This window comes from Chaetodon trifascialis, chromosome 21 (assembly GCF_039877785.1).
Source record: "Chaetodon trifascialis isolate fChaTrf1 chromosome 21, fChaTrf1.hap1, whole genome shotgun sequence".
NCBI lineage: Eukaryota > Metazoa > Chordata > Actinopteri > Chaetodontiformes > Chaetodontidae > Chaetodon > Chaetodon trifascialis.
In genome coordinates this window covers 2,654,080-2,681,002 of record NC_092076.1, presented here as the reverse complement: position 1 = coordinate 2,681,002, position 26,923 = coordinate 2,654,080, and the positions used below count along the sequence as shown (strand labels likewise).

At 45.6% G+C, this 26,923-nt stretch overlaps 3 protein-coding genes across 4 annotated transcripts; 2 read left to right on the top strand and 1 right to left on the bottom strand.

Annotated features, from left to right (window-relative positions):
• Positions 1–75: 75 nt before the first annotated feature.
• Positions 76–15,689, top strand: armc7 (armadillo repeat containing 7). 2 transcript variants are annotated; one of them, XR_011603464.1, is made up of 6 exons: positions 76–313; positions 1,943–2,086; positions 2,190–2,545; positions 12,026–12,189; positions 12,698–12,855; positions 13,919–15,689. XR_011603464.1 is itself a non-coding variant. In XM_070990439.1 (4 exons), the coding sequence occupies exons 1-3, from the start codon at positions 226–228 to the stop codon at positions 2,531–2,533; spliced, it is 576 nt and encodes a 191-aa protein (XP_070846540.1). In that variant the 5' UTR covers positions 76–225; the 3' UTR covers positions 2,534–2,545; positions 9,202–9,306. The 2 variants fall into 2 exon arrangements, 1 of the variants encoding a protein (XP_070846540.1); XM_070990439.1 differs by lacking the exons at positions 12,026–12,189; positions 12,698–12,855; positions 13,919–15,689 and adding an exon at positions 9,202–9,306.
• acsf2 (acyl-CoA synthetase family member 2) lies at positions 4,051–26,725 on the bottom strand. Its single transcript, XM_070990434.1, has 16 exons — positions 26,368–26,725; positions 24,116–24,311; positions 22,239–22,367; positions 21,837–21,890; positions 21,636–21,754; positions 20,705–20,867; positions 20,051–20,146; positions 19,370–19,521; positions 16,178–16,269; positions 15,978–16,054; positions 7,770–7,877; positions 7,109–7,260; positions 6,878–7,019; positions 6,694–6,804; positions 6,532–6,600; positions 4,051–5,222 (listed from the first exon to the last, which is right to left on the bottom strand). The coding sequence occupies exons 1-16, from the start codon at positions 26,484–26,486 to the stop codon at positions 5,160–5,162; spliced, it is 1,842 nt and encodes a 613-aa protein (XP_070846535.1). The 5' UTR covers positions 26,487–26,725; the 3' UTR covers positions 4,051–5,159.
• chad (chondroadherin) lies at positions 9,248–12,839 on the top strand. Its single transcript, XM_070990435.1, has 3 exons — positions 9,248–10,033; positions 12,026–12,189; positions 12,698–12,839. The coding sequence occupies exons 1-3, from the start codon at positions 9,248–9,250 to the stop codon at positions 12,837–12,839; spliced, it is 1,092 nt and encodes a 363-aa protein (XP_070846536.1).
• Positions 26,726–26,923: the final 198 nt, after the last annotated feature.

Below are 26,923 nucleotides of genomic sequence, written 5' to 3'. Positions count from 1 at the left end.
TGTACAAGTAATTTTAAAACAATTGAGGTCTAAGCGGAACCCTACTTTTAACGCGTCGTTGTCCGGGCGTATTTCAGTGACGGACCACATTTGGATATGGCGGAAAGTGAATGAAGTTAGCTTCAGTTTGTTAGCCGTAGTTTGTTTAATCTACTAACTTTACTTTGTTAACTCGTCTGCTGTTTTTTATAGTTTGAGTGAGTTAATGCTAAGCTAACGCTAAAGATGTGGAGGAAAGGCTCGTCTGAGGGCTCAGACCGCTTTGAGTATCTACAAACTCTGGTCACTGAGTTTCAGGACACCGACAGCGAGGGTGGGTTCACTTACAGCTTTATTTGTCTTGATTCAGTGGTCTGTGTAAGTTAAGCTCCATAAATACACCACCGGAAAACCTTACAGTGTATCGGGGCTAATGGCTAACAGCTATCTCTATATATTAAGACACAGTCAGTCATTTAAACAACAGGGTAACAACCTCCAGCGGTCTGCAGTGCATGTAAACACAGCGCGTCTTACCATGTGCCTGATTTTTCTCCACGAACAGATTTATTTTAGGTGTATTTTCCTTCCTGAAGAGGTTTATAAAGGGGCAGGTTGTTCATACAGTCTTAAATCTGCCAGCAGCTTCATTCTTCATCCTCATTCTGTAGTACAACAGTATTTCTAAAGTGCAATACAACACACATTAGTAGTTTTTTCTCAGAAGAAGTGTGGCAATAGTACTTTTATGGAATTTAGTGTTTGTACAAATGTACATATATTTAGTTGTTTTCAGTTGTTTTTGTTATCTTGACCTTTTTATGTGTTTTTATGCTCTTGGTACTACTTGCTGGCTGTACGACTGAATGTCCCCAGTGTGGGATCAGTAAAGTCTTATCTTATCTTATCTTATCTTATTGAAATACTGTAGAGGGTGTTTGACATTATACATTTGGCTCCCACAGTGCAACACCTGAAACAATACATGCACTTTGGAACATTTAATATAATAGTTGTGTGATGGGAGCCTTGAATTCAGTTTGTCATCTTAAGTAAAGATGAATCTTTCATCTTATTTTGATATCTAGTGTTAGTGATCAGTGTTCACGTCTCTGCTGTGCTTTTTAAGTGATAGCTTGACTAATTTCAGATCTTTATCAGTTTTGTGTTGAAAAACTCAGAATACTTCTTAATGTTCACACATAATAACATTTTTAATAGCTGCTTGTTTCATCCCACATTTCACTCTTGAAAAATACTTGTCAGTGTTAGCTTTGAAGCCCGGTTCTTTATTGGAAGCTCAAGAACGGTCCGGAGAAGTCTTCAGTTCACAGCCAAAGTATTTATTGTAGGTCACAGGTAAAGCAAGGCAGCACTGGTCTCAGAGTGTCAGAGTTCCTTCAGGATCTCAGCCAAAATGAGTCCTGTTGTCAGACAATGGTTCATCTTTATGGAGTTGGGATTGACCAACCCCGTACATTAATCAGATCAGGGCATGACTAGACATCTTCAAGTACTAGCTTCTGAACATGTGATTAGTAATCCATATGTGTGTATGTGTGTGTTGTCGTCAGGCGTGAGGATAATATTACAGACGTCGTAAATAAGGAGGAGAGGTGCCATGGGCATCTTGTTTATCGCTACTGATTGTCTCTGGAGACCTGATATTTATGACTCAGGGCTAAGAGTCAGGCCTTCTATCAAAGTGACAAGATGTTTTTGTGTACCAGAGTGTTGAACAAGATGTTCTCTGTAACAGTCAGTGCTCTCTGGTGGATGAAATGCACAAAGGCGTCACTGTTTCTAAACGACTCAAACACACCTTCTAATTTTCTGTACTGCAGCCATTTATTACTGATCGATATGTGCTGATACCAGTATGTTTGTGACACGCTGATTCAGCTCTCTAATTTCAGTAGATTTGTTCCAGTACTGATGTTAAGATCTCGTTTCTCTACATCAGAGGCAAAGGAACAAGTGCTGGCTAACCTCGCCAACTTTGCGTACGACCCGAAGAACATGGAGCACCTGAGGGAGCTGCAAGTGGCCGACCTCTTCTTGGACATGCTCACTGAGGAGAACGAGAGCTTCGTGGAGTTTGGGATGGGTGAGTGTCACGCCAACAAAAACGAGATCATCATCTCTCTCCCACTGGTTTTATAAAACTGCTTAGATTATTGTTCATCACATCTCTGGTGTCTTGCTCTCAGGGGGGCTCTGTAACCTGAGTATGGACCCTGAATGCAGAGACATTATCCTGCAGAGTAATGGAATCAGCTTGGTCACAAATTGTCTGTCAAGCCGGAGGGAAGAGACCGTCCTGTCAGCCATCACCACACTGATGAACCTCACGAAGCCCTCGTCGCGCTCTGAGATCTCTCATCCGGCCATCCTTCAGTGCATGCTGCGCTTCTCGCTCTCAGAGAGCCCCCGCCTGCGCAACCTGGCCGCTGTGTTCCTGCAGGACTGCTGCACCGAGGAGGAGGTGGCCCGAGCAGAGCAGCAGATGCAGGGACAGCAGACAGCAGTCGGCATCCCGCTGCCAAAGGACTAAGTCACAGTTGAGGTATGCGTGTATGTAAGTGGATAAATGTACTCTCTGTGTGCACTGTACACGGCACTCAAACATCACACATATGTGATCGTTGAACATCCTGTTCCGACACCGTGTGCGTGAATATGTCAGCCTCCGCTCTTCTGGTTTCAGTCCGACAGTCACATGTTGAACCTGCTGAAGGGATTTACTCCGTGAGGTCCATCACTGACGCTGCGTGATCATGTCTGCTCACTGCCGCTGATCCATTTCAGGTGTTTTAATGGAGCTGAGGTCAGAGCTCTGTGCAGACCAGTCGAGTTCTCCCAAATCAAACTGGGAAAAGCATTTCTGTGAGAGCTGCTTTGTGCACGGCGTCATGTGGAAACAGGAAAGGAAGTGTTGCCACAGATCGGAAGTGATTCTTGTCAAAGCATTGAGATCTTCCTGGGTTGTCCACATGGTTTTGGCCTTCTTCTTTTTTTTAAAGCTGGAGAACTTTTACTCTAATGCTGCAGTTTGAGGTTGTACAACACGCTAACAAGGTCCCTCTTATGTCAGATTAAGTGTAAAAGTGCCTCAGTGCAGAGGAGGGGGGGCGGCTTCGACAGGAATCTCACCACCTGTCAGCAGGTGTGCTTCAGTGATGCTTCAGTGATGCTTCAGCCCGAGTTATGACCATCTTTGTCTTTGTGTGCGTCTTCATTCCCTTTAATGTGGGTTTCACCTGTGGATGCTTCTGCAGTTTCCTTCAGGTCTGAGCTGTGCTTGAATTTAAGTGTTGTGCTCTTTCTGACCACATGAGGGAGACTGCAGAGTCTTTAGTGAACTGAAGGCTGTTCTGCTCCTCACAGTGTGAGAGATGAACACAGTTGACTACTGATGACCCAAAAATAGCACCTGAACAGTTAAAGTTTGTTGACTTCCAAACAAAAATGTCTTAACTGTACAGAGACAGAATCCCACTGACTATAATATCAACACCACCACCTATTTTCTGTACATTTCTTTGGCTTTGAGGTGATTTCCTGAAACCCGGTTCGGATGCTGGAGCACATCAGAGCCAACCGGTTGACTCTTGCACTTGGCACGCTCTGTAAGAATACCATGTCCTGAAACGTTAAATCCAAAATATGTCAAATAAAAAATGCAAAATAAACCTTGAGGTTCCCCGTTAAGAGCCAGCAGCCCCGTTTGTTTTCTTCTGGGCTCTTAAGAGCTATTTCTGGGCCGAGTCCTTCAGGTCTAGACAGAAGACGACATCCGATCCTGCGGCCCAGCGTCGGGCGGACTGCACACGCAGCGCGCTCAGACTCCAGAGGAAATTCTTTACAGCTTTTGACTGCGAGTCTGTGATACTCGCTGAACGCCACAGAGCTCTCGTTTCCAGTCGCCGTGTGTGTGTGTGTGTGTGTGCGTGAGTGTGTATTTGTTTCTGAATGGCATTCCACGGGCTTACAAGGCGTGCACCTGCCACCGAGATCAATAACGACGCCTTCATTCTTCCCGTAAAAAGAGGAACACCCAGGCCTGGTTTTAATAATGTGGTACAAAGTTTATTTCAAGTTGATGTACAAAATATTTTTGTAGCAGGATAAAAGGAGAACTGAGTGGTTTAACATCTCCACCAGCTTCTGCAGCTCTTCAGTCGTGTTTGAATGCAGTGGCTCAGCCGCCTTGTGAGGCTCTCTGGAGCTTTTGGGTTCACATTTCTGTTACACCGACATTGTTAAAGAGTCGATGTTAAAGCATGAGGTTGGCCTGTTATACATTTTCAGAACACTTTATTTTAAGGTACACGTGTTCACCATTAGCAGGTTGGTTATTAGCATGCGTATTAGGAGCATATTGTCTTTTTTTATTATAATAAAGCACTTATTAATGTCTTGCTCTGGAGTTATTAAGGCTCTCAAGATTGTAATCATGTACAACCTCTTTATTTACTATCAATAAGTGCTTTGAGGTGATAATAAAGAGCCAACATGCTACTATTCTGCATGCCATTAGCACATAGTTAACAGTGAATATTTCCACCTTAATATAAAGTGTTACCAATATTCTTCTTATCAACAAATCCCATGAAAAGACCAAAATCAACTATTTATTCTAAATATTTCCCAACACCTGCCTGTGTGCAGCACATTGGTTCCTGGTGAAGATTAAAATCTGTGAAACAAATATCTGATTTCAGTTTTAAATCAGGTCCGGTCTCTTCCTCAAACAGCAGCACTTTTTCACAAGCAGGAGTAATAAGTGCATTTGTTGGGAACTATTTTCAGCTGCGGACTGATACGCGTGCTGCTCTTTGTGTTCATGGCGTTGAAGGAAGGTGTCACGGTGAGCGACAGTGTTTTGTGCTTGTGTTCACGCAGAAGATACCTGTTGGTGTTGGTCATTTCTTGGGATTTGTTGACAGTAAGAAAACAAACAATACGACTACACTTATCCCTTTAACAGCAGGTTGCAGAGGATCCAGACGCCGTTTGGCTCGGCGCGCGGCTTCATGTCCAGCCGTCGCCCGTCTCCAGTCTGGTTTTACTTCTGGAGACGTTCTGAGATGTTGTGATGGCGGGGTGTTCAATTCCAATTGGTGTTTGTGGTACATGACGGCGAGTAACTGAATGCTCTTTACACACGAGGCGGCCTCTCATTTTCCCTTGTCCAGGTCCAGCTGCTCCTCAGCCTCCTGGCAGAGTTTGAACTTCTGGATCTGAGAAGAGAAAGAAAAGGTGATCGACAGTCGTTTCTCCGGCTGGAAGCTCAGTTTGAACGTTAGCAGTTGAGACTGAAAAGCTTGTCAGTCACGTCGCGGTCGAGCGATATGATGATGAACACAGTGAGGTGATGTAATGTCTCTGCTTGTATCGGGGCATTGTGGGTAATGTTGCAAATGAATGAGCAGGGCTGCTTTATGGTCGTGTTAGATTGACTTATCGGGTTTTTAAATCACTATTTAATAATTTAATGCGCTGCACTCCGTTTTCTGGATTTACAGAAAATTATACAAAGATACTCCTGTTTCCTGTCTTTATGCTAAGCTAATCAGATGATAGCTGTAGCTTGAAATTCGTGTCAGTATTCTTATTTAACTCTGAGTGTATTTCTGAAATCGTTCCTTTGCAGTCACTGTAAATAGAGGACCTGTTTGGTCAAAGCTTTTCAGGGCAGGGATCCACATCACCTGCACAGCCCCGTAGCCAAAAATGCTGCTTTCAAGAGCAGCCTGCAGCAATACAGTGTCCCTGTCTGGAATCGGTTAGACAGATGTGCTCGGGGACAGACTTGTCTACAGGCTCTCAAACGTGACCGCAGCGTCGATGTTTTGTACCCAGAATTCACTGGAACTGTTAATACTGAGCGGCTAATCCTGGTGAAATGAACTGAGGGAGTTTCAGATTGAAGGGCTGCTTTTATCTGATACGCCGCTTTGGGACGAGGTCCGCCGCCCTTCTGGGTTCATCTAACAGGACCTGGTGTGCGTGCAGACGAGCTAATAGCTCCCTTTCCCTCCTGTCTGGGGGCATTCAGGGCAGGCCTGTTCAAACAGCGCCATGTCTGTGCAGTCATTTTAAACAGCGTCCCACGAGAGAAAGACCAGAACCTCAGGGACCCTTTCATCACAGACTCTTACAGCAGCTGCTGATTAGAGATCTGTTTCTGGAGCCTGGACGCACGTCGTCTGACAGCTGGGATCCCACAAAAGTTGGGACTCTTAAACGTAAATAAAAACAGAATCAGTCATTCGCAAACAGACGGCGTTTACAGACGACGTGTTCCTGAGCTCGTGCACTAACATCCTTTATCCAATCATGTGATGCCCCTTTCATACCCGATCATGATGCTGTCACCTACCAGTGAACCTGTTTACCTCAGATTCACAATAAGCAGATATTTAGTTTATGTCAAGATGTTTTCCAGCTGTTTTGAAATCAGTTTGTAATAAACGGTAAAATAAACCTCGACTGTCTGTCATTTCTGCATTTATAGGAATATATTAGCACCAGGATGTGGGAAATTACCTTTCCAGTAATAGTGAGCGGGTAGCTGGTGACAAAAAGTACGTAGCGAGGAACCTTGAAGTGAGCCATCTGAAAGATGAAGAGGGAGACGAAGAGTTCATCTTGACAGGAAGTGAACAGACTTCAGGCTCATTGTTGAGTATTAAAAGGTTCGCGGCTCACCTTGCCCTTGCAGTAATCTTTGATTTCCTCCACGGTGCACTCCTGCCCGTCGACCAGCTTGATGCAGGCGCAGATCTCTTCACCCATCCGGAAATCCTTCACTCCGACCACCTGACAAACAAACCAAAACCCATGTATCTCTGCAGGAAGAGAAAAGGCAGCCTCGCTGGATTTGATGCGTCACCTGCGCCTCCTTGACTTTGGGGTGAGTGTGCAGGAACTGTTCGATCTCCGCCGGATAAATGTTCTCTCCTCCTCTGATGATCATGTCTTTGATCCTGCCTTCGATCCGGAGGTAGCTGTAACCGTCCAGGCTGCCGATGTCCCTGCAGGAAACAGTTAAACACTCGGATTAATGGACACTTTGTGCAGCGAACGAACAGCAGAGGAACAGCGACTGACCGCCTCCACTCACCCAGTTTTGTACCAGCCGTCTTTGGAGATGCACTCCTCTGTTTTGGCTCGATCCTCCCAATACTCCAACATCACGCAGTAGCCTCGGATCATTACCTCCCCTATCTCCCCCAGAGGGAGGATCTGTCCTGTCACTGGGTCCACTACTTTAGCCTGTGGAGCATTCATGGTTTAAAACCTCTTATTTAGCAGATTGATATACCCTCCGTGGCCACTTTATTAGGTACACCTGTAGGACCCCAGTTTGCTCTGAAACGGCCTGAATTCTTTGTGGCATCTAGTCCACATGGTGCTGGAGACGTTCTGCCCGTCTGGCATCAACAATCACTTGGATCAGCTTTCTTCCTCATCCTGATGTTTGATCTGAACAACAGCTCTGCATCACGCATGAAGAGCAGGTCAGACATTTGCATTAAACTCAGAATCAGATGTAGTTTTTAGTTTTCACACAGAAAGAATCTGCAAGTACTGCAGAGTTCAAGAGTCATAAATGTAAACTAGAAATTATAAAAATAGGTCAAATATAGTCAAATGAAGAAATGAAAATATTAACTAAAGCAGGTGTACCTAATAAAGTGGCCACTGACATAAAGTGATCGCGTAGTCGCGTCTTTCTGCGCGACGTCTTTGTGTTTTCATGCTGAACTGCACGTCTGAAGCACCTGTAAGTGGTCCAAGATGAAGCCCACCGTCTCCGACTTCCTCTCCATGTTGTCTGCCGGGTGGCCGCAGAACGTCACAGGGCTGTTCTCCGTGGTTCCGTATCCAATCTGTCAATCACACCAACAGCATGTTGTGAGCCGAGGGAAGGGTGGGGGGCAGGCTGGTGCAGGGCGGGGGTGACTGACACGTTTTGCCTCGTCTGAAATTAACTTTGTCTAATTCATCCACTGGGTTGGATTTTAAGAGCCAGTGGTGGACAGTAACTAATCTGACCGCTGGAGTCGCTTTGCTGATTCAGATTTTACATTCAGAGAGGGAAGAGGCTGGAAAAAAGACCGCTGGACAAATCGGACCAGTGAGGCATTTTAGAGGAGGATACAGTAAGAGTTTAACCTGGAAAATCAGGGAGGAGACGAGATTCCCAATAAAATGTTAGATTTGTTAAGTAAACTCTAGATTCCAGTTATCCTGGGTGGGTCCATCCATCTTATAAATGCAGCCACCTGAAGCCAAACCAGCCCGACCCGAGCCAGGCAACAAAGTCCTGCAGCCCGTTCCCTAAACCTTCCCTTCATTATTAAAAGCAGGCGTGATGAACGCTCCAAACAAAGCCTTATTCTCGCAGCGACAGACTTAAGCTGCTCCATCTCTCGCAGTTGAAACCTGAGAGCCGCCATCAGCTTAGCGCCTCTGAGGTTTGACTGGACGAGGCCGTTACATAACAGCAGAGAAAGAATGCACACAGGAACGTAAAGTGCTATCTAAAACTTTGCTTTGTGAGTATCTTTTGCAATTGTTATGACCTGAAACAGCATCTCGCTTCTCGCCAGCCATCTGGAGACTATTATAGGTTATAAAACGGCTGCACAGGAGTGGCTCCTTTTCCTGCACCGCAGACTGAAAAACAATGGATGTCTGGGAGCGTGCGCGGCTCGAACCCGGCCTCACGGCACGCTGTCAGACGTTCACCTGTTAAACAGAACGACGCTGGTCTTATGACCTGTCTGCAGCGTGCCTCCAGCAGCAGGTCCACGGCAGAACATCAGTCCTCTGTTTACGTTCCAGCTCCTGCAAAAATGCAGCCGGCGGCAAAGCGGTCCCGCGTCGTCTTCCTGCTCATTTAGGGTTAAATTCTCACAGACACTTGACTTCCTCTTGTGAACCTCTCACTCTAACACCCTGGCAAGCCCTCCTCGTTTTTTTTTTCCTCAACTAAATGTTATAAATAGCGCTGTGTGCGCTGTTGACTGGCCATCCTCCTCTCAAAGTGAATGCCTCTGCCCACCTTTGCTCAGTCACTCACCTTTTCACTCCTTCTCGCTCCGTCTGCTTCGCTCTGAGCTCACAGACACACTTCAGCTCAACCTTTTCACTTTCCTCTGATTCTCTCTGAAGCTTTTCACCGGATTCTTCTGCTCCTTCTCGTTCCAGAAGACACCGAGTCGGCAGACAGACTGATACTGACGAGCTTGTCAGCATGCGTTGCGTGAGCTGGTTGTTGCTGGGGACCTGCCTCCTGGTCCTGGGCCCCGCGGTGCGGGGAGCCCCGGGCCACTGCCCCAGCCTGTGCCACTGCCACGGTGACCTTCAGCACGTCATCTGCGACAACGTCGGGCTGAAGAAGATCCCTCGGGTGTCGGAGGTCACCCGCCTGCTGAACCTGCAGAGGAACAGCCTGGGCAGCATCCCCACGGGGGCCTTCGCCGAGAGCAAGGGACTCATCTCTCTGCACATGCAGCACTGTCAGCTCCGAGAGATCGGATCCCAGGCCTTCAAGGGGCTGAAGAAGCTCATCTACCTCTACCTGTCCAACAACGAGATCAACAGCATCAAGCCCGGCGCCTTCGAGGACCTGACCGAGCTCACCTACCTCTATCTAGACGGGAACCAGATCAGCGACTTGGCCAAAGGCATCTTCTCCCCCATGATCAACCTCTTCATCCTGCAGCTCAACGACAACAAGCTTCGGGAGCTGCGGCCGGGGACCTTCGCGGGAGCCAAAGACTTGCGCTGGCTGCACATGAGCGGGAACGAGCTGACCACCCTGCAGCCGGGCTCTCTGGACGATGTGGAGAACCTCGCCATCCTTCACCTGGACAGGAACAAGATGTCCACCTATCCCAGCGCGGCAATGAGCAAGCTGCGAGTGGTGGAGGAACTCACGCTGGGGAGGAACCCCATGAGGAGCATCCCGGAGAACGCCTTCCAGAGCTTTGGCCGCTACATGGAGAAACTTTACCTGGACAACATGGGTCTGGAGAAGGTTAGTCTGTGGTTTTACTGCGTGTTTAGGAAGCAGATTCATGTCTTAAGAGGTGTATAAGTGTAATTACACTAAGTCCAGCAGGAGACGTGACAGACAGCTGATGAGTTAACAGCGTTTTCACATTTCTAAAAAGAATAAACTGCATGCGGTTTGAATTAAATTGTTTAAAATTATACTATCAAGGCCAGAATATCAAGTTAATCTCATGAAAAAGGGCTCTATACTGCAGCTGTCTTTATATTTGTTTGTTTTGGTCTGGCAAAGCCGTCACGCCTATATTTCATCAGCATATTTACGTGCAGGCTTGCCAGCGGTCGACTCCCCCTTGTCGGCAGCCAACATACATTACATAACCAACCGCCATTTCCATAAATTTTGTGACTGAACCTACAGTACGCAGTGGTTTCTGTGTCCCACTCCATCTGCCTCAGTGTGGCTCGATAATGCAAACCTGATGCAGCATTTTTCCGTCCTCTGAACGCAGACGGCCTTTGCATTGTGCTTCAGGATGTGCCAAAACCAGCAGGATCTGTCTGCGACTGCACGACGTCAGTCAGTTAACTTGTTGATGTGCTGGTAGAAAAGGCTTTGACACAACAAAGTGTCAGTTGTAGTTAGTTAATAATGACATGGTTCAGCAGAGCTCATTACAGCTGATTGGATCATCATGCACATGTGCACCTTCATGTTCCCCCTTTAAGAGAAAAAAGGCTTTAATGGAGATGGTTTTGGTTTTATCTGACCACTCCAGACACTGACGCTGATGCCTTCCTGGATATCCAGGCTCTGTTTGACATGACTGATAAGTCCATAAACATGTGTACTAAAGTCCAGTTGGTAACTTTCAACCCTAATCCAGGATTTCAGTCTTCATCAGTGGAACTTCAAGGTTGCCGTTTAGATCTCAGACATGAAGACAGATGTTTTCACAGCAGTCTGTGAGATCTCCTGCAGATCTCACACCGCTTCAGTACGACTGTATACAATCAAGCTCTATGCTTCCCCACGCTGCTCGGACATTCCTGAGAGCACATTTGCTTCATACTTGAGCTCAGCCAATATTTGAGCGTACCTGCGCCGCAGTGCGGAGGCGTCCCGGAGGGGAAAGCTGTAAAATAACAACCTTCTCACGCCGGGACTGTGTGAGAGCCAGGTGGAAGCAGCAGGAGACGGCGAGGCAGGCCAGCGAGATTAAACCATTTTCCAGCCAAATGCGGGTATTTTTAGAGTGTTTTTGTTTGCTGGACCTCGGCCGAGCATGTCTGAGTCTAATTATTACACAAGTGATATTTTCAGCAAGGTGTGTTTTCTACATTCACTGGGAGGGTCTTGTAAACAGGTCAGGAGGGGTTAGGAGACAGGTAAACAGAGGCAGGGTGTTCCACAGTGCATGAACAGGAGTATTTTTAGCTTGCCATCGCCCCGGTTGAATGGACAATTGGGCCCTTTGCGAGCCTTCCTGGCAGAGGAGTGGCCCGAAGAGGGAGACGACAGAAAGAGTGAAAACACCTCGGCCATGCTGGAAGTCATCCATCTTCCATTGCTTCAAAATACCCTCAGCTACTTCTCGCTGTACAGTGGAAATTTCCAAACTGCTTCATCTCCTCCACACTCCCATAAAACGACCCTTCAAAGCCAAGCTCCTCTCCTCTTCCTCCTGGAGGAGACAAAACTTGACACGCCGGGGACGGGTTCATCTAGCACCTCTCTGAAGCTTTTAGCGCCCTCGCAGATGCTTATGAAGCAGAGGCGGAAAAAAGGAGGTCAGTCACTGTCAGTGTTTGCACAAGTGCTGCTGCAGAAGGAAGGATGAGAAGAGGCTTTCATGCCACACAAACACTGGCGAGATTCCCTCACTGTGCATCTGTCTGCCTTCTGACAACCAAGGGTGTTAGCGGTGGTCAGGCCAGCACCTTGCATGGTAGCCAGGTAAAGGCTTTGCTCTATGCTGTGAGAGCAAAACTCATGCATGGCTCTGCTTCTCTGCAGTTCTCTGACGGTGCGTTTACTGGTGTGACGGCAGTCAAGTCACTGCACCTGGACAACAACAAGCTGAAGACCCTTCCCAAAGGCTTCGAGTTCGGCACCATCACCAACATCACCCTCTCCAACAACCCCTGGAGCTGCACGTGCCAGCTAGCTCCACTGCGCAGGTGAGACTCACCTGAAACGATTTTACACTAAATGCTAATATCAGCATGCTCACAATGACAATTTTAACATGCTAACGTCACACAGATATAATGTTTACCCAATTCACTGTGTTAGTTTGGGGTGTTAGCATGCTAACATCTGTTCATTAGCACTAAACACAAAGTGCAGCTGAGGCTGATGGGAATGTCATTAGTTTTGCTGTTATTTGCTCATAAACTGAAGTATTTGGCAAATTAAAAGTACCACGTGGAGTTTACAAGAAAACTCCACAGTGCACCTTTAAAGTTTAGACCTGATGACGATGATGCTGCAGGAAAATTCATAGGATCACCCAAGTTTTCAACCTGCAGGTACTGTGGCTGCAATCACAGTAACTCTGAGCCATAATATCGCCTAAGAGGCTGCACATCTTCACGTTCACACCAGCAGCCGTTCTCTTTATTCCTGTGAGGTTTCCCTCCGAGAGGCCGAGCAGCCGGCATCTTATCTTCTGGCTTCTGCCCACAGGTGGATGGACTCCAGCCGCAATCGTCCGGACGCAGTGTGTGCTTCTCCACCTCAGCAGAAAGGCAAACAAATCAGAGACAGCACCGCCTTCAGTGGCTGCAGAGTGAAGGCAAAGAGAGCCAAAAAGGGCACGCGTCACTGAACGCTCAGCAGCTCAGGTATCTGCACCGAACGGGCCGAGGAAAATCCCCAATCACAGCGTTTTACTGCAAACTGACGCGACCTGATCGAAGAATAAACCCCGCAATAAAATCATTAAAGGGGCAGGTTTTTTTCCTCAGAATGCCATAAGAAGGTTGATCCTATTCTCATGTCTGCACTGTAAATATGAGATATTGCAAGGAGACGATTAGCTTAGCATACCGGCTAACAACAGGGGCAAAAAAGTAACAAAAGCTGCTGACCACCATCTCTAGAACTCACTAATTAGTTAGTTATGTCTGTGCAAATTAAGCCAATTAGATATAACGTGTTAATTAGTGAGCTTTAGAGGCGCTTCCTGTCTGCATGCTGTGCTAAGCTAACAGTCGCCTGGACGTAGCTTCGTATTCAGCATACAGACATGAGGGTGCGTTCAAGCTTCTCATCTAAAAGTATAACTTTAAAGTTGTCTTAGCGTTTAACTTAAAGAGGTTGAGGGTTCATGCTGATGTCACTGTGTCAAAGTAAGAGAAACTGCACACTCATCACTGAGTGACATCCGGGCACGTTCTGTCTGTTGTTGTTGTTGAAAATGTAGCTGCTGATGATGATCCAAAAAAGTAAGAGGAGACGCATGAAGTAAAAATTAAATGACCCCCTCCACCGCAAATTTTAAAGTTAAATGTTTTCAGGAGACACCCTCGCTGACCACCACTTTTGGAAATAGCTGAGGTGCAGTTTTGTTCCTCTTCATGGCCTCTATTTAAGCCCAAAATCACATCCCTCCTGTGACGGGCTGTTGTGAGGGGTTTCAGCTGGAATTGTGTACAGTGAGCGCTGGATTCAGACGTTACCACTGAGGTTTCGGTTGGTTTTTTACAGTGGCCGAGAGCTGGCTTTGCTCGATTTTGTTTTTCACTTCTCTGTTCCCGACCGCAGAACTCGCTGTCCTCCCTTCTGTCCCGGTCTGAACTTTTCCACGTCGGCCCTGGGGTCCAGTACACCGAGTCCAGGTCATGGGGTCTCTGCTTGGAGGGCAGACTGTTTGATTTGGCTGCTGATTCTGTGTCTTTTCCACAGGAGACGCCGAGGAGGAGCCTGTCCCGGTGACCGGCTGCACACGCAACGAAAGCAATGCTAACTCATTCTACTCCAAGACTGTCCATCTATTCACCTGCCAAATGTTGTCACTAGCGTAAACACAGACAAACACATTCGTAGACACACGCGCTCTCTGTCCGCCTCCCCCAAACATACCCAGAGCTCCACGGACCGTTCGTTCTCATTCGTTTATATCGAAGGTGAAGTGGAAATGTACAACGTTCAGGTAACCGCCGAAACAAAGGAAGCACTCAGGACAGATGTGCTGTCCCGTCCTGGTGCGTTCAGGGCCTCAGAGAACAGCAGAAGCTGTACAACAAAAAAGCCTGAACACTCTTCCCTGAGGATGCCGTTCAGAGGTTTTGTTTAGCGTGAAAATAATGTAAAGTCAAACCATGTGAGCTTAAAGGAAACATCTGACATTTTGGGAAATACGCTCGTTCGCTTTCTTAGATGGGAAGATTGATGTTGAGTTTAAGGTTTCAGTTTAAAGACCTCATGTGCTAGCTTAGCTTAGCACAGAGGCTGGAAACAGGTAAAGAGCTAGCATGTTGAAAGGTGCCCACCAACACCTCTAAAGCTCACAAATTCCACTTTTACACCAACATTAGTGCATAAATGCAGGTTTTTACGCCTGCAAAAAAGAGGTGATTTACTCCTTTAATGATGATTAAAAGTGCAAAACTTAGCATGTTCACCTGCAGAGTCACTGACCGGGAATGAATGCTGTTTGCACCAATTTTCCACTGAAGATAAGGCCTGTTGCTGGTGGATTAGTGGGTAATTAACACACGATTAACTGTATATCTTGTTTGCTGATTCTGTGTAAAAGCCAAACTGAGCAACTGAAAACTGAGACTGAGCTGTGGCTCGGTCTGGTATCAAACTCTTGATAGAAAGAAAATAAAAATGTTTCCCAAAATGTCAAAATATTCCTTTAAAGTTATGATGAACGACTCCTTTTGTCTCTTTTTAGCTTTGTTTCGGTCTCTGCTAACTCCTAAGCTCCTCTCTGCGGCTGCTGCAGCTGGAAACAAGGCTAATGAGAGCACTGAAAGTCAAGTGAAACACTTTAGCCAAACATGCTAAAGAAGCTAAACGAGGCTAAGTCGGCTCACAGTTTGTCGTTTGCACCTTTCACATTACACCTAATCATCGGATGCATTAGGACACTGGAAATGAAGTGTCTGAAATATGTGATGCTCCTTTATTTTGGTTGTTATCTGTAAAAATAGTTGATCATCAAAGCAGAAGGAGAAGAGGCAGAGATCAACACTCATTTAGCCTCTTTTCTGCTTTGTGACGTCGGTTTTGCACCCAGACTGAGTGAGAACATCAGAGACGGTTACAGTGACCAAAAAAGGCCTGAAGTCCTGTTTCTGCAAGAAGGTTAATAGACGGTGGATTCAATTTTCCATTTTCCCTGTATGAAGGTATTTCAAGAGCCCAAAGATCTGTAGAAGTGGACTGAGCTTGTTTTTGGTGAGAAAGTACCCGAACGAGAATCCAAGAAGAAGTTTAAATCGATCAGTACGTTACACAGGGAGTCTTTACTAAGTGCAAACTATTTGTATCATACTTAACATTTCATTAAAACTTCAAACCGGAAGAGAAATTCTCTCTTTCACACCAGCTATGAGGACTTTGTCTTTATGCATCTCTCATGTATTCAATCCCTTTACATTTCCTGGACTTTTGGAAGTGTAACAGGCGTTCACATCCAATAAACGTTTGACACAGTGAAGCTTTCTCTTTGTCTAAAACACACCTGCTTTTTTACGAGATGCTTGATGTTGAATCTGTGCATAAAAAAGTCTCCAGCATTGCTTCCAGGTGCTGTACACTGACGCTAACGTAGAGGCTGTTTTCCTAAGGATTTGTCTCCCCCTGGTGTGTGAAAGCTGAATCGCATCATTGAATCATTTTTGAAAACTGAAGTGACTTTCGATCAGCTGTTTGACCTGATAACTATAATTCTTATGTAATACAAAAAAATGATTTTGAAAGCAATAATATCGCATTTCTAAGATCCACTCACTGTTATTCCCTTGATGCCCATCCCAGAGATGACCCTCTTCACGAGCTCTGGAGGACAAGGAGCACCAGCGATGACGGCTACAAATACAGCGATCAGTCAGTGGAAATATGCTCAAAATATCACAAGATCAAGGCGTTGAATGATTTTAACGGTGACTTTCTGTTTGAGAAACTGCGCTGCAGTGCGGAGTCTGTTCTCACCGGTCTCCACTGATGACAAGTCATGTTTCTCCAAGTTGGGCTGGCTGACCATGTCAACGTACATGGTGGGGGTGCCGTAGACGTGGCTGCACCTGTGAGGGGAAAGTTGAATGAATGAATGCACACACCTTGATTCTTTTCTTTTTTTGTGGGTTTGTCTCCAAACTGCACGACGAGGGAAACGTGTCACCTGGCTCGGCCCAAAGGCAGCAGCATCTGCCTTCCTGCCCCGTTAAAGCTCAATTAACATGCTGCGTCTTGTCTATTTAACAAATCTGTGTTCTGCTGGTGCGTTTCGTGCCAGACTACTTCCTGTAAGCTCCGCTGGTTTCCTGGCAGAATGAGAGTCTTTTCATCTAAATGCAAGAACACTAACAATTTTCCAACACATTGTGAATATCTTTCCATGCTTATTGTAGATTTAAGTGAAAAACAGAAGTCGGGATACAGCACAGACATTAGTCATGAGTCGAAGAATGATCTCGAATTTAGCAGGTTGAGCTGGTGAAGCTTGTTTTTGGCTCAGAAACTGACTTCACAGGTTACGACTCGTCAGAGTTTATTACAATAATCTAATCAGGGACAGGTTTGAGCTGCACATCCTGTACACTCTGTTTTAGGTTATTTGTCCTTGGAGGAGGAGGAGGAGGTGTCTGCCTCTTTATCAACATGATGATCAATTATTTGTATCGATGAGGGATCAGGGTGCACCGTTTCCATGGCACCAAAAGATGGTGGACAGCTGGGGAAGTCATGCATGTCTGCCAAAGGCATGGCTGTAAAAATGTGATAATTACAGCCAATTACAAGAAAGGTCACCTGTCTATGAAGCTAAAACTTTTGATGCGAGGAGTAACAGAGGTCCACATAGGCTGATAATTGACTTATTGGCTTCAGTCCTTTCTCAATAAAGGATCCTTTAAACTGCAGGAGTGAAAATGCCTCGAGGGAGAAGAAGCTCCATATAACAGCTTCTAGCCAGTTAATAGCCTGTACCCACATGAAACAGTTAAACTAAGAAGAAAGAAAACGAACATTTCCAAGGGAGAAAAAATGAAAAAACAATGTGATTTTGTCTCTTTTTGTCCTCTAAAATACTTGCTACTAGTTATTCATTATTCTACTCTTATTATCATAGTTTTAGTATTATTGTAGTGTTCTAGTATTATTCTTGTTACTTGATGTTGAATGTTGCACAGCAGATATATTTATATAAAGACGGTTGTTATTTTTTCTAGCATAATACACATAGTTTATATTTGTACATAGCTCATATTGTTTATTATTTATGGTTGATTTATATTGTTGTACATATTTTGACATTCTCTGAGATATTTCTTGTTTCATATTTCTATTTCATGTACTTGTTCTACAAAATGAGCAACTGCAACTCAGTTTTCCAGAACCCAGATTCCAGAAACATCAATCAATCATTAACAAAACTGATGACAGTTTCATAAATTGTCCCTGACCTCATGTGTTAATGTCCTTCATCCAATCACGTGTTCACAAAGTGGTGAACCTCGCCTCATCCTCAAACCCCCTTTTTCAGTTCAAGGTCAAACAGATGAAACTGTTAAATCTGTCTGATCTGATGAGTGAGGCGGCCGTGACGTGGTGACGCTGCAGGCATCGTGACGTGGTGAGGCTGCAGGCATCGTGACGTGGTGAGGCTGCAGGCATCGTGACGTGGTGACGCTGCAGGCATCGTGACGTGGTGAGGCTGCAGGCATCGTGACGTGGTGACGCTGCAGGCATCGTGACGTGGTGACGCTGCAGGCATCGTGACGTGGTGACGCTGCAGGCATCGTGACGTGGTGACGCTGCAGGCATCGTGACGTGGTGACGCTGCAGGCATCGTGACGTGGTGAGGCTGCAGGCATCGTGACGTGGTGACGCTGCAGGCATCGTGACGTGGTGACGCTGCAGGCATCGTGACGTGGTGAGGCTGCAGGCATCGTGACGTGGTGAGGCTGCAGGCATCGTGACGTGGTGAGGCTGCAGGCATCGTGACGTGGTGACGCAGTGACAGAACGGGTTAATCAGTAATATTAATGATGGCCGAGAGCATTTAGGTGAAGGATGCTGGAGCATTGTTAACGTTGTAGTTCCGCCTGAGCCTTTACGATTTGAACATGTCTGATCAAAGCAGAGTCTCTGAGGACTCCTCTTCGTCCCTGAACAACAACACGTGATTTCTGATCCCAGGCAGGAAGAGTCCGCCTGATCAGAGAATCTGGCACCAACGCTCACCAAACTCTGCAAACTTACCAAGAAACAGTGAAAGGCTCCAACCTTTGACCCCGAATCTGGCTGCACAGACAGCACACGTCACGTTTCCTGCTGTGTCACAATAATGGTTGCATAACTTTAAGGAACTGATATTGATTAGCGATGCAGGATTTGATTTCCGTCCACATGCTGATTATTTCATGTGCTCTTTTATTTGTACGCTGCTTCGTGTTTGCGTGGTTGAATTCCAGCAGTTTCTTCAGCTTTAAGCTCCCTGAAGTACATTAGTTAACATGAGTTAATGCAGTAAAAAGTATTAATGAACAGTTAATTAACAGCTAACTAATGCGTCTTGCAATCATTTACGGACGGTGCTCTTGCCAGCTAATAAGATAAGATAAGACTTTATTGATCCACACCGGGGAAACTCAGTCGTTACTTCTGCATGTGTCCTTTTGCATAAAAGGATCAGCCGAATGCAAACCTAATTTATACATTATTTAATAGTTTAGAAAGATGCTACTGACATTAGTTAATAATGCAGTTAATTAATGTTATAATAAGCATTGAGTAACTTAATAAATGTCTCTTGTTGACATTTTTCATGGGTTTACATGTTAATTAAAGTAATGATAAGTAACTAATGTTTGATAAAGATGTTGACTAACCGGCAAATTCACAGCTGAGCAAACAAACAGCCGTTTGTTTTTAGAAGTGTTTACTTAAAGGATTGTCCATATTGTACAGTGATTACTTGATTTGAAGCTTTAATCGTGAATCGGCCTCTTCTTACCTCCATATCACGGAGCCACATGGTGCAACGCTGCTCCAGAATGAACGGTGATTTCATTCTCAGCACTTTTAATCCTTTGTGACTTTCTGTTAGCTCTCATACGAGCGTGTGCAGGTTTCATTATTATTTATCAGTTAGAGAGCAAACGTGCAGAGCTGTTTCATTACCTTTCACTCTCCAGAGCTGCTGGGATGGCCTTTCCGCTGTAGGCCGCAGAGGGAAAGACCAGAGAGATGCCGTGCACGGCCATGCACATCCCGCCGCCCACCGAGCCGAAGCAGTGGTACATGGGCACGGGCAGACAGATGCAACTGTGAGGCTGCAGACGACACCAGGAGATTAAAGAAGGATCAGAACTGTGGACTGGCTTGTTTTGCATTTTATTCTCGTCCTGACAACTGTGAGTTTAAGTTGCTGCTTTTGTGTGGAAGACTAGCGACCGTGCAGTGGAAGCTAACAATAGATCCAAACACAAACCTTTAAAAACAGCCCACTAATGTAAAGCTTTGTTGTCTAAAGAGGCTCAGTGATTCCCCCAAACAGCTACTCGCTGCAGTTTTCATCAAATGTTCCTCAAACAGAAATAAACAGTACATTTGTGAGGGACTATTTTCTGCAGCGGATGAATCCACATTCGGTGCCAGTGAGCATTTGAGGCAGCAGGACGACAAAATAAACTATAAACATGTCAGCTGGTGCAGCAGCGTGGCTCACTGGTGTGTTTTTTAACAGTTTTTGGACAAAAACGAGCTCTTTGGCTCAGAGGAAGAAGACGTAGCATCAAGTCAATGTTAATTCTAGTTTGTTTTTTTTTAGCTCTACAGTGTTTTAAATCAGTTAGGACTCACCTTCCAGGTGTATCCCACTCTTTTGCCAATAAAGAAAGCATTGTTGACGATGTTGAAATGAGACAAGGTGGCGCCCTTTGGAGACCCGGTTGTGCCCTGGAAACACAGAACATATCACAGCATTTAGAAAGCTAAGGTACGTCCGGTTTACTCTGACAGCCTCTCCAAACACGGTGAACACGGCCAGCAGAGGCTGGATCTTACACACACGTTTCAGTGCAAATGAAAGGCAGAAAATGGAAGATCTGGTGAAAGTTTAACATTTTTTGGCTGAAAGACGACGATAATTAGTGGATCTAGAAAGTGTGATTAAAAGTGTTTATCTTAATAGTTTTCCTTGATTGATTGAAGATGATGTCAGTAGGATACTTTATGTTATTTTCCCTGATAAAAATCCCTGAAATATGCTGATCGTGTGCACAAGCAATGAAAAACAACTTTTCTGAGCATGCAGGCATGTTGTTTCCCATGTTAACGGGTGAAACTTGGCCTGTTCAGTGAAGTCTGGGGGTTGTAATCCAGATGTTCTGTCTTTTTTTCCCCCCAGAAGGAGGAAAAAACAGGACGTCCAGACAGGAAGGACAAAAGCTCGCAGCAGCCTGAACAGAGCCCCGCGAGACCCCTTCAGGTCAGCGCCCATTACGCAACAATTACCGAAGTGAACTGGATGTTTATGGGGTCGTCGCAGGAGAGCTTCTTCTGCAGATCCTGCAGCTGCTGTACGTACTGGCTGCTGCCCGCCTGCATCACGTCCTCCAGATGGAACATTCCTGGTTGTCGGCTATCCAGAGCAATCACAGTGCGGAGGTCTGGGAGCCTGAGGGGAAAACAGGCCGAACAGATCAGGGCAGAGCAGTTTGACCAGCTTTGAGTGCTGTGTGCGTTCTGTTATAGACTAACAGGCTTTGTACTTTTTCACTTTATATACCTTTTAATCCATTTTGTTCTCTATTAATTGGCATTTTTTCTGTCTTTGTGCTGTTGTAGAACCTGAAATTCCCCTCTGAGGGATGAATAAAGGATTATTTTAAAGGATTATTATCTTGTTTTGTCTTATATCAGGCAGCTCTGACGGTCTGTTAAAGTGCTTTTGTTCGGCCTCACTGCATGAATCTTTCTGTACATGTAGGACGACGGCTGCAGCCTCACATACTAAGGGCAGGAGTTCATACTCCCCCGGGTGGTGCCCCGCCAAGACATTTTTCACATACCATCAAGAGAAAAAAGAAAAGCTATTAAAGGCCCAGTCGCAGCAGCGTTTAAAGCAGCAATGTTTCAGGGTGAAATCGGAGTCACGATGATCAGATCAGTGGACGAATTCAGACGCTTCAGTGGTTCACCAGCCAGCCCTGTGATTGGCTCGTATGTCACCAGGCCTCGTCCATGTCGCAAAGGTAAGCTTTAAAAAAGGACTCATTTGTGTGTGACTGTAGAGTCTAAACTCTCCTCAGGCTGTTTGAAACCCCACATTTCCACAAACACCTCAAGGACGTGATTCTGTCATCTTCTAAAGCAGACATTAGACATCTGCCACACATCACACTTTATGACCAGAGAGAACCACAGGTGGACACCGTGCAGGTACCTGGCGCTCCTGATGTCCCCTGGGCTGGACGAGTCGATCTCTGGACATATCTGTTTGAGCATTTCACAGTACTGCTGGCTCTTGAACTGCGTAGGACAAACCACAGCCTTACATCCCACCTGTGGAGAGAGGAGCAGAGGATTTACCTGGACGCTCTCTGCGAGTCACAGCAGTAAAAACATTTAGACAATATTCACCCACCTTCTTCAGCGCATACTCCACCTCCTGCAGTTGGTACGCTGGATTCACAGACACCTGTCGGGTAGTAAACCAAAAGCTGCTCATGATGGGAAAGAAACTTAAAGTTTTACACACCTGAAACTGGACCAGAGCCAAAGCAAAGACAGCGTACATGAAACCCTGACTGGCTAATCCAATTCTTTCATTTACTTTAACCTTTCATAGAAGAAATGCAGCTTCAAGCACTCAACAAAATAAGAATAAAGTACTTAAAATAAATAAAGTCCTTGATGGAAAATGGAAACCACTTGATAATAATAAGCTGGTTTTAGTGTTTTCATGGATTTCAGTGACAAACAGTAAAAGCTAAATGTCATGTTTTACCTTCTGGTCGGTGCTGTGCTTACTGCTCACTGTACTCACCAGTATGATGCCCGCTCTGGCTGTGGCGAACTGGAACAGGACCCATTCATAAATGTTGGGTCCCCACATGCCGAGCCGGTCTCCCTTCGTCAGTCCGAGGGCCAGCAGTCCGGCTGCAGCTTGATCCACCTGCAGACATCACAGAGACCAAATCAGGTCTATCGGGGTTTGTTGACTGAGGGCGGCGCTACAGCTGACAACAAGCTGCGAGGAGCTGACGAAGACGGCGTGAGCGCCAAAGCAAATCCAACGTTTATGGCTGCTCTGTTTCCAGCGTCCTCATAAATAACTGAGCGATATTTGTCAGAAGCATCTTCAAACTTAATCTGACAGCCTTCAGTTCATGTTGAACGTGGAACAGAAATGCTACTCAGTGACCTCAGCGAACAGTGAACAAGGCGTTTATTCAGACTTGAGACAAACATGCATCCTGACACACACGCACGCACGCACGCACGCACGCACGCACGCACGCACGCACGCACGGAAAAAACACCACTTTTGTTATATTCTTATCTAAAAATGAGTGTTTTAATATGTTTTTGTACTACAAAGCATATCACCTCAAAGATATCTATGATGAAAGACGTGGTTTCATAATCGCTCTGGATTGCAGGGGGCAGTTCTCACCTTTTCACACTGTTATCTAACCCTGCCTGTTAAGAGCAAAGTCGAACACCTCGGCATACAACACGAGTCCTCAGAGGCAAAGCAAAGCCTCGGTCGTGTAATTAAACCTTTCATCTGTAACGAGGGAAGCAGCAGTGCCTGCCGCACAGAGCAGAGGCAGCACGAGACCCACGCGGGAATAAAACCATCAAAAAGACAAATTTATTTAAAAAAAACAACAAACAGAAGGGATTTCATAAAGACTAATTCAATCTTCTGTAGATACAAAGTAAGAAAAAACAGAACGTTTATTAATCAGATTAATAATAATCCAGCAAGAAAACACTGAGTTACAAACTGACCCACACTGGGTCAATCCAAACCCAGTGTTTCCCAGTGTGCCCAGCAGATCTCAGGGGCCCTAAGCATGGATTTATCAGTTCAGATCATTTCTACGACAGCTCATATCTGAGCATGGTTTGCCAGTAAGCTTTGCGCCGGGTTAACGACATCAACCTGTGACACCACTCGGAGGTTGTGAGGTCTCCACATGGCCCTTTCGTAAGGTAACTGGGTGAAAGTTTACAGAGTGAGAGGGACTGAACATGCGGGAGACTCTCAAAGAAGGTAATCAGACCAGTCAGGCAGAAGCCCACAACTCCCCATCGCGTTATGTTAGCAAATATGTCCTCACAAACAGAAGAACCTCTCCAGCGCAAACCCTGATGGCAAAACAGCTGCGACACTGTGCAAAGCGGAAAGAAAACTGAGCGTGAGAAGACAATATATCTGATGTTTGAGTGATCAGCTTCATTGAGTTTTGTAAATATCTGCTTATTCTGTAGATTATTGGCTAAAATTCCAGTATTTTGGGGTCAAAATCACTTTGAACTCATCACCTCCACTGTAAGGATTCAGGAAACACGGCCATGGAAAAACAACATACCCGCACCGAAGCAAACCTGATGGCTGCCTTTACAGTAAACCCCTCACAGCTCGCAAAAACAGCTAAGTTATTATGACCCATAGTCAAAAGGGTTGAGAATAAGAATAAAATCCATGTTGAAAATGACTGAATTTTTCCTTCCTGTAATGCTTAACACTGCTGGATTTCTTGAATGGAAAGAACCCTGATCTTAGCCGGGACGCTGAGAACTAGTGCATGTTAATGTAAACTGTTGCACTGAGGTGTTTTTCATCAGTTGCTGTTGGGGGTAAACACACTCAGTGTAGCATGCTTAAACAACAACCAAAAAAAAAAGACTCACATCCCGCTGAAACTCTGCAAAGGTCTTGCGAACTCCGTCTTCTACAAAGACCAAGGCCTCTTTGTCAGGGAAGCGCTCCACGCTCCTCTGCAGGCTCTCTCCAACTGTATAATGGAGCAAGGTGGAGGAAGACGTGCCGTGGGCAAAGCTGGTAGTGAGAGTCGGGATGACGGGCGGAGAGTCCACATGGATGCCACTGCAGGGAAACAAGAGTTAAAGATGTTTTCAGACACTAGCAGCTGAACTGCGGGCACAATCAGAGGCAGCATCTGCGGCCTGCGGACGAGCTACTGGATGGTGAATGGTTTTAATACTGAAGCATCAAAGTTAGAGCAGTATTTTACAGCTGGAGCTGCTCCCAGCGACGCTAGTTTCAACTACTTTAGATACAGTTAGCTAGAAAGTACATTTGAATGCCTTAATGGTCTGAATGCTCGTGAATATTTTGCATATTATTTACATGTCAAGTATACTCAAGTGGTACCCAAGAGCTATTTGAGTACACTTAAGTACACCTGAAAGCGACAAAAATGTTATATTTGAGGCTTTATCTACTTGATAATCCGGCCTGTTGATGTGATTTACTACAGCAGATCTGGACTTTCTTGATCAGACTGAACGAGCTGAGGTCAGGTGACTGTTAAAGGCAAGATGGCCAAAGAAGCTACAACGGACATCTCGTGACTGTACGCCTCTGAAAAACAGTCAAGCTGCATTTACATCCATCCAGATTTACATAATATATTTTTTCCAGAGAATTAGGACTGATAGAACAACAACAAAAACAATCACCGGACGATCAGTCGAAGAACCGATCAGCTTGAGGTGGACTACAGTGCTTCAAATTTGGATGATGCTGCAAAGAAGCTACAAACTGTAAAATCAGTGTCACCAATTCAATATCTGAAATATATAATTTCCAATTTATTGTTTTTATCACCTACAACACCTACACTCTTACCCGGTTCACAGAAGTCTCTGCTGTAGAAAACGCCTGTGGAGATCCTCCAGGCTCGACTCTTGGGACTCAGTGCACGTTTCCTCTCAGTCAGATCATTCAGTGTCTCACATTATTATGTCATGCAGACGACACTCAGGTAAGCTTCCTTCTTCAGTTCAGTTATTCTCAAAGTTTAGATGTCAAGGACGTCAAATGTTGGAAGGCTTTTTAAAAACTGAATGACGATGAATCGGAGATCTACCAGCCTGTTCACAGCAAGCTTGTTCCCTCACTCAGAAGATGAAGCCGGTAGAAAATATCTGATGCAGATCTCTGTCGTCGTTGTTCAGTCAGGCTTCTTTTAGCTCAAACACTCTAAAATCAGGCCTTTTTTTAACCATCTGCTCTGATTTGCAGGAGGTTAGACATGATTTTTATCATTTCTCGCCTAATGTACTTTGTGCTGCCGCTGGAACATTAACAGACAATAAATATGAACACATGAATTACTCTCGTGTTAACCAACTTCCACCGGCAGCCTCTTTCATCCTCAATTTTAGGTTTTTATGAATCGCCCTTAAAGCATTGTGGCCTTGTTCCAAATGATATGAAGGATTTATTGGCTGCTGTGTGCCAGGCGTTATTGGACATCAGTGGATCTTCTGGTGTTTCCAGACTGTGGAAGTTTCTATCTACTGAAATCAGACATCAGCATTAAATCACTTCTTAAATATTTCTTTTATCAGAATATTTACTGCTTAATTTGGTTTTACCATGTTATGACTTTCACTTTATTTTATCCCCCCAGTGTTTTTATGTTGTTTGATCCTTTTATTGTTTTGTTTTTATCCACTTTTTCCCCTTAAAACACTTTCAAACCCTGTTAAGAAAGTCTTATATAAATAAACTTCATATTAGTTTTAGAAAAGGCCACGCTGGTGTTTCTCCCGTTTCCTCCTCTTCCTTCCGCGATTCACATCAGCACTCATTATTCAAATGCCTCAGCACAACATTTTGCACACAGCAGCAAAGCGACGGCGCAGAGGGCCGAGGCGAGGCGACCTGTGCGGACCTGACGGGTCAAACTCTGCAGAGCTCAGCTCGACTCGATGCCATCACAGTTTGTTTGTAAGCAGCGGCGGGAAATTTGTTGCATATAATCAAAAAAGCGAACACCTGGTTGGCCACAGTTTTTTAGAGGAAGATATTGACTGTAGGTGGAAGTGTTTGGAAAAGCAAATCGGTTTCTGCAAACGCACGAGCTTAAACTGTGAAAAGTGAGTCTCTTCAGCTTTGCGTGTCGCCAACTCACCGACTTGCTGCAGGTAACCCTGGATGACGTGTCCCTGGTCTCTGCAGGACCTTTCCAACTCTGGACAAAACGCAGTGGCTCCGAAAAGACCGGACGCTCAGCGCAATCTTGGGGATCATCGCGTGCAGCTGCGGGTCAACGCGCTCCTCTGCGCCAAAGCTGAGCGATGTCTGCGGCAGTGAACGGAGGACTTCTTCAAAAGTGTTGCGGCGCTGCAGGACAGGACAGACCACAGGACAGTCAGGAAAGAGCCCCTCGTAAACAGGAGGGCTGTCTGCGGCTCCTTGTTCGGACCTTGATCCGCGCTGACAATGATTCGTGCAACCACCGGCGCAGTCCTGCTGGTGGCGCCGCGCACCGCCGCGCGCGCGGCGCCACCATTCAGCCAAGATCAATATCTTTACTCCAACATGTTAGAAATCCTCCTCCAGGCATGTTTAAGACACAGAAGACACGCAGCTTGGAGTAGTGAGACATGTATTCAAAACTACACTGAAAATACTCGCGCACAAGAAAAAGCACGTCTGCTGTCCTGTGAGAACCACGTATCTCCAAA

Bases quoted from the DNA above. Each gene is read 5' to 3' on its own strand.
- armc7 (XM_070990439.1), top strand. From the start codon at position 226: ATGTGGAGGAAAGGCTCGTCTGAGGGCTCAGACCGCTTTGAGTATCTA. The intron at 314-1,942 runs GTGGGTTCACTT...TCTCTACATCAG, and splicing joins TCAGGACACCGACAGCGAGG to AGGCAAAGGAACAAGTGCTG. The intron at 2,087-2,189 runs GTGAGTGTCACG...TCTTGCTCTCAG, and splicing joins CTTCGTGGAGTTTGGGATGG to GGGGGCTCTGTAACCTGAGT.
- chad (XM_070990435.1), top strand. From the start codon at position 9,248: ATGCGTTGCGTGAGCTGGTTGTTGCTGGGGACCTGCCTCCTGGTCCTG. The intron at 10,034-12,025 runs GTTAGTCTGTGG...GCTTCTCTGCAG, and splicing joins ACAACATGGGTCTGGAGAAG to TTCTCTGACGGTGCGTTTAC. The intron at 12,190-12,697 runs GTGAGACTCACC...TTCTGCCCACAG, and splicing joins CAGCTAGCTCCACTGCGCAG to GTGGATGGACTCCAGCCGCA.
- acsf2 (XM_070990434.1), bottom strand. From the start codon at position 26,486: ATGATCCCCAAGATTGCGCTGAGCGTCCGGTCTTTTCGGAGCCACTGC. The intron at 21,755-21,836 runs GTGGGTGAATAT...CTCTCTCCACAG, and splicing joins TGGAGTATGCGCTGAAGAAG to GTGGGATGTAAGGCTGTGGT. The intron at 7,020-7,108 runs GTGAGTGGAGGC...TGTTTCCTGCAG, and splicing joins GACGGCTGGTACAAAACTGG to GGACATCGGCAGCCTGGACG.